At 54.0% G+C, this 6780-nt stretch overlaps 1 protein-coding gene across 1 annotated transcript; it reads left to right on the plus strand.

Annotated features, from left to right (window-relative positions):
* The first annotated feature begins 3889 nt into the window (after positions 1 to 3889).
* On the plus strand, positions 3890 to 6490 carry LOC146201815 (uncharacterized). The gene has a single exon (XM_084587776.1). It carries the CDS (start codon positions 4244 to 4246, stop codon positions 6053 to 6055), a length of 1812 nt encoding a protein of 603 aa, XP_084443902.1. The 5' UTR covers positions 3890 to 4243; the 3' UTR covers positions 6056 to 6490.
* The last annotated feature ends 290 nt before the right edge of the window (positions 6491 to 6780 follow it).

Genomic DNA, 6780 nt, shown 5'->3' on the forward strand with positions numbered 1-6780 from the left:
CCCTGCGCTCGCATGACGAGGCATCCTTTCGACTGTCCACCAGCCCGCTGACACCGAGACAGAGGGGTTGACTCTAGACCGCACTCACGTACAATACATTACATCAGACAGCCTGCTTCAGTCAGCACGTACGCATAAACCAACGCGTTAGCAAGGTGACCCTGGAGCCACGATTGTCGTAGGTCCTTTACGTGACAAATGTGGCGACCTAAGCGTTCGGACGTTTAAAGAAGGATGCCAGAAGGCGGGATATTATAGTTACTGCCATCATCGACGTCGCACTTTAGAAAGGAAAAGTTGCGGCGCGCAAGCGTTGGCCAACTCCTGCAGAGGCGATGCAGCGAGGCACCGCGGAGCGCAACAGTGCCCCGCGGTGGAACGGGGTCAGTGAGCCGCCCGAGTGCCGATCGATGCCTCTGCGCGCAGACCGTGCTCCCTCCGGAGGGGCGTCTCCTCTCCTCGTCTAAGCCCCCTCTCCACGACTCTCCACGTCTGAGCGGAGAGAAAAAAAGAAAAAGAGAGGGAGAGAGAGAGAAGAAAACTCCCGGTATCCGCGAAAGTGGGAATTTCGGCTCCTCGGAGAGTAGTCACAGGTAGAGTAACTGAAAGAGTAGATATTTCATGTGAACCCGCCGCCTAATCTGCCGGTCAGCCAATTACAAGTGAAAGTATATATCATATCTGTCTTGGTGTAACCACGAGTTATGAGTACTACGATGAGAAATCTGCCGTGCTAGGCGTTAATATAGCGTAAAAAAGGTTTTAAAAAACAGTGAGTATCATGTTGGGGCAACCTGAATACCGAAGCTTTGGCGCAGTGAGATACGAAATTCCCTTGGTCGAGAAGGTGATGACGTTATAGAGGGTACATGACCACAAAGGACCAACCACAGGAGCACTACGATAGGATTCTAACTGCTAAAAGTGACCTCTTGGCCTGCCCGACAAATTTGAGGTCTTACCACAGATGAGCGTCGGTTGAGTGCTGACGAATGCAGCAACGAAACTGATGTAAACACACAAAAGACCTGCAGCTGAATACTCGAATGCCCTTCTAAGGAGTCCAAAAGGGCCTCGTCATTTTTCGTTGTTAAAACTGAGTGTCTAGCTATTTGTTGAAAAGCAGCTTTACTGGTTGATATTGCAGTTCATTCCACATCAAACCTCGCGTTCCCTTTTGACCAAACCGACGGTGTCAAATTTCCCATAATGTTTTCATATAACTATCGCCAGTATATCATCACAGCATGTACAATGGCATATAGCTGCGTGGTTTGCTTCGATGTCTTTAGCACCTAAAACAGGTTTGAGTTAAGTTCACTGTCACGTAACTCAAGTGACAATTGCTGTTCTTTCCGGACAAGTTAACTTGGATCAATTTTTTTTTTTTTCGGGATGTCTGGTGTTCTAACTAGACAGAACAGTATTAAGAGTTCCGTCTAAGCGTACCAGTGCACAGCACCACGTGTTGAAATATTTTCTACTACGAGGTTTTATTTTGTTCGTGTAAGGGGATCACTGTCCTGTGTGGATGTAACAGCGATTTTCGTCATGTCTGGACGGAACTCCAGCCACAGTCTTAGTAAGAAAACCTCTACCTAGCCTCAAGAGTGGACACTTTCAATTGGTCAAGTTGTTTTATTTCTTGACCTGAGCATAAACTTCTAGTCCTTAACTCGGCGTAGCCCGAGTGGCTTCAATACGCAGATTAATGTCTCCGACTCCGTGCGCTACCCCATCGCTGCTCAATCGTCAAGACGGGACCGGGTGCATTCCAGAACGTTGAAGTTTGGTAAATACTGGATGGTGTCGCTATTTCTCAATTTTTGTGCTTCAACCCAACCAGGAATATTTCGATCGAAGATGTTCTCGTTCAAGCCGCACCTGGCGGGGGCGAAATAGAAAATGGCTCGTTCAGCATGCAGCCGATCGCTGCTGATGACTGCCCCAGTGTAACTGTATATACGCTACACAAAGCGACTAACAAAGCGCTGCGATAAATTGGAATGCTCAGATCCTATCGTCAATATTTTTTGAAGCGACATGACTTGGTGCCACATGCGGGAACGAAAGGGTTACTGTGCTGCACTTACGAATATGAACCGTATAGTGCCGCGCGTAAGGATGTAAATTATTCGAAATTTTCAAAAGTGGAAACATTCGGACGAGCTCGCGCAGCAGAAAACGACGCGTATGCGATGACGAATGCACAGGCGTCTTCGTGTATAGGCGTCGTTTCCCGCTGCATATATAGGTATATTGTCGCTGAAGCATATCAGAAAGGCAGCTTATGCGGAGTTGATGGATTGCTGTTTGTGAAACAGACGTTAAGTGCGCAGTTCAAATTCAGAAATAGCGCCGTGAATTATGAAAACCATATGGCCTCTTGGTTAGGAGCTCATAAAAAAAATAAAATACTCCGGATTGTCATAGTAGCTGCCGTTTTTTACGGCCTTCCTGTCAGCCTGTGACATTTCAGGACGTCTTTTAGCGCAGTTCAGCTGAGTCTTTTGAACGTGACTCGTATGTGAGACTTTTAAGCACAACAAATAACTACGTTAACGGTTCAGCAGTTGTCTGGTTAGGTTGCGCTTTCAACGAACACGCTGCAGCTGCGGTTTTCCTTATTGCATCTGTAGTACGAATGGGCGACGGTTTGTACTGAACAATGTCTCATTCATTCTGTGAAGGCGATCATGTCGTCTGCACTTGAGTGTGCGCGCTACACGATATTTGCGTTTGTGTGTGTGTGTGTGTGTGTGTGTGTGTGTGTGTGTGTGTGTGTGTGTGTGTGTGTGTGTGTGTGTGTGTGTGTGTGTGTGTGTGTGTGTGTGTGTGTGTGTGTGTGTGTGTGTGTGTGTGTGTGTGTGTGTGTGTGTGTGCGGCGATAAATTTGACAACTTCACCTTCTTCTGCGGCAAAATACAAGAGGCAGTAATGAGCGCGGTGTAGCGGAAAGACCGGGCTTAATTTACTCCGCCTCCTTTTCTATGCCACGTCGGATAACACAAGAACCAAAACGTTTCCGCATTTCGTCCCCGTGAAAACTAGGCAGCTGCAGCAAGGCATTTTAGGCATCCAGTATAGCCAGCCGAGAAGACACGGAAAATATTTCGTTTGTGAAAAGCACGAGTGCAATACCTAATTAGACGGCTGAGCGGAGGACACTTATAGAGCATGCCCACGAGGAGGTGATTTGTTGTGGTTTTAGGGAGTTTAACGCTCTAGAACGACTCAGGCTATGCGGGGACGCCGTAGCGGAGTGCTCCGTGAATTTAGACCACCTGGAGTTATCTGATATGCACTGACATCGCACAGCGCACGGTCGCCTTGCTTTTCGCCTCCATCAAAAAGCGGCTGCTGCGTTCGGGATCGAACCCGCGTCCTAAGGATCTGCAGTCGAGTACCCTGATCTCTGAGCAACAACGGCGGGGCACACAAGAGGAGAGATCGAAGTGTCTAGACGAAAATAAAGACGATGTAATGATAAGAACGCTGCCTCGAGTGAAGCGTAGTAACGTAATCCAGTACAACGAATCTAATTTCCAGCGTTTATCGTTCTAGTTTGCACTAGCCAAAGAAACGCTAGTCTATGAAATTCACAATTTTACTTCAGTTTGCCAACAATGTACAAAAAAAAAAAAAAAACGCTGCCCGCCTGAAGACGTGCCCGTCAAACTGGTGCGTTCAACATGCTGTTCGTTGTCACCGGACAACCAAGCTTCGATCAGAAACGCAAGGCGCGCCCGTTGCCTCCCTCTTTGCGTTAGAGCGGCGCTTCGGTACTAGAACAATGTAGCCTCGGCGAGCTCTCCCATCACAGAAGAGGAGGGGAGAAGGACTCCTGCTAATCATGGCTGCCGGCGTATGGCGGCGCGACTGCAGCGCCGCCCCGCCAAGCAACGCCCCGTGGCCACCGTGGCCGTCGGCGGCAGCGGCGGCGGCGTCGTGGTGTTAACCGCGGCTGGCCGTAGGCAGCCTGGACGCGAACAGGCTGGCGTCGCTGCAGCCCGAGGGCACCCGGCAGCGGCGCTGACGAGGACGACGAAGCTGAGGGCGGCAGGCGCAGCTCGTTCCAGGCCATGGCGGCCCCCGTGCAGCCGTGCCGCCGCCGGTGCGGGTTCGGTCCCGCCCGGCGGCGTCGTCGACGGCAGCGCCTCGTCCGGGAAGGTCGCCCAGAGGTCGGTGCGATGGCGTCGTCCGCGCGCTATATTTAGTCGTCGGTCTCTTCGCGTGGGAGACTATGACCCCGAGCGAATGGCAGTCCTCGTGCGCGATTGGGCTCGCTAGCTGCCGGCTCCGCGCCGAGTCTCTGGCAAGGCAGCTCTACAGCAAGCCTTTCCCTTCCATGGATGACCGGCCCACCGCGGTGGTGCGCTGTCCGCCGTGCCGTCAGCAGTCAGCGTCGTCCACGTCTGTCAACGGCTCGACGAGTTCCTGGCCCAGCCCCCCGCCGCTACCGGCGCCGCAAGACGCCTCGAACTTCCTGGTGCGTACAGGCCGTGCTCTCTACGATCGGCTCTTTTCACTTATACAAGATCAAGCCACCGACTGCGTTGTGCAGTACTGCGAGCAGGGATCTACCGCTGATGACCCATCGCCGTCTTCGTCCGTCGACGAGACAACCGACGCGCCCGAACAAACTGTTCCTCAGAAACCATACACACCTGTAGATTCATGTCGGCGGGATGATGTGGTCGTTGAGGAGCCTCGAAGTGCGCTCTCTCCAGAGCTTCTACCGCAAAGCAGCGCCTTAGTGAGCAATGTGCTGCTGAACGTTTCACGCCAAGAGGTGGCCAGGAATGACAGCGATGAGTTCAAGATCGACGAGGAACCGCGCCGCTACCCGGCCGAGCGGGACGTAGTTCGCGCCGCTCTGGCGCACCGTGGCCCAGACGACAGTTTCCCTTTCCCTATCGTGCAAGAGCTGGTGCGACCTGGCGTGCTTGTGCAGAATGAGAGCGATTCTTCGTGTGACCTCTCTGACGACGCCTTCCACGACGCTGCTGATGGGCTGGCAGAGGAGTTTCGCGATGGCAGCGGTTCTTCGGAGACCAGCGGTTCTTCGGAGACTTCCGCCACTGCAACTACCGCCACAACAGTTCCCACTGTCGCCGCTGCCGCACCTGCTGCCGCTGCGATGCCTACTCCTGACAACGCTACAAGCCCTTCTAGCAGTTCACCGCAGGAGACGCCTCAGAGCAGGCCGCGGTCGTCTCGTTTTGCCAAGCACAAGTTCGCCGAAGCCCCGCCACGCAAGATGACGCCCCGAGCGCCTGAACTGCCGTCGCCGGAGCAGTCGCTGTGCGATGAATCGTCCTCGTCCGAGTCCCTGTCACCGTATGCGGACACCGAGCCGCCGCCAGCAACGCCCCCCAAGCGGGACTCCAACGCGGACAGTGACGACGAAGACGGCGGCCGCGGCGTCTTGGTGCGTAGCACATCGCTCAAGAGCGGGAAGAGTCCGCCGGGCACGCCGTTCAAGAAGAAAATCGTGCGCTTCGCCGACGCGCTGGGCCTGGACCTGGCCGCCGTGCGGACCATCGTGTCCGAGGAGCTGCCCTTGGTGCCGGCGTCCGCCTTCTCGCACCTGCAGCTGGCTCCCGTGGTGCGGTCGCCGCCGCCATGCACGCTGGAGCTGAAGCCGCTGTTCGCGCAGCCGGGCGCCAGTCCGACGTTTCTGAGCCGGCTAACGAGCCAGCGCGTGTGCCTCGAGTCCGTCGTGTCGTCGGGCTGCGCGCTGCACGCCGTCATCCGCGTACTGAACGTTGCATTCGAGAAGCTGGTGGTGCTGCGCTACTCGATGGACAACTGGCGCTCCTTCTGCGACCTGCGCGCAGTCTACCTGCCGGGCTCGTCGGACGGCATCTCGGACCGCTTCGGCGTCGACGTCTACCTCACGCCGCAGGGCGACGCGCTGGTGCAGATGTGCGTGCGCTACGTGGTCGGAGATCAGGAATTCTGGGACAACAATGAAGGCGCAAACTACTGCTTCGAGTTCCGAGACTCCCCCAAGGACGAACCAGAAGTGACGCCCCTCATGAACTACCTCTGACCCGCACGACGGCGTCCCTAGTATTTATTCGTGACTGCGTGTAGCTTGTACAGGAACCAGTGTGTGGGCCGGAGTTTGTTGCGCCGAGGCCGCTATAGGTTAGCAATAATAAATGGACCGCCAGATGAGCGCAGGATCTGCTTGCCGCGGTTCGGGGTATGCGAGAGCACGGCCGGAGGAACGAGTGCCCGCTGCGGTCGCCTGTTGCTCTGCGCCCCCTTCCTGTTTATTTTATTTATTCCTGCGTTGTGGCCGATGATGTATAAAGAGCAGCGGTGTCGTCTTTCAGGGTAGCCCGTTTTCATTTTTCAGAGGTGCAAGTTTGTTTTCAGAAATTCGGGCCGACAGATGCCTTAACTAAATTATTCCACTCGAAGCTGAGCAAAGGGTGTCATGCAAGTGTTAACGAATTAATAAATGTTCTATGAAAGCCGCTGTCACGCCTGGAAATAGCTGTATATTGACGTCACATTACTGTCCGAACTTGCGTGATGAAAGCCGGTTAACCGAGAACTCGCGGCGTGCTGGCGCTAAGTGTGCGAGGACGCCTAGGCCAGAACCATGCACGCGATGTTGCTGCCCATGTTTCTGGCTTGGACGCTTCTCCTTCCTTTCACCGAAGGTCTCGAGCAGCCGCTATGATTCTTGTCAATTCGTTTGGAGCAACGACAACTAAGTAATCACTAGACGTCTCCTGTACTTGCATCCCGCCTATATCTGTGCAC

Source organism: Amblyomma maculatum, chromosome 1 (genome assembly GCF_055883805.1).
Source record: "Amblyomma maculatum isolate TAMU_Amacu chromosome 1, ASM5588380v1, whole genome shotgun sequence".
Lineage (NCBI taxonomy): Eukaryota > Metazoa > Arthropoda > Arachnida > Ixodida > Ixodidae > Amblyomma > Amblyomma maculatum.

Excerpts from the sequence above, each read along its gene's own strand:
- LOC146201815 (XM_084587776.1), top strand. The coding sequence starts at position 4,244 with ATGACCCCGAGCGAATGGCAGTCCTCGTGCGCGATTGGGCTCGCTAGC.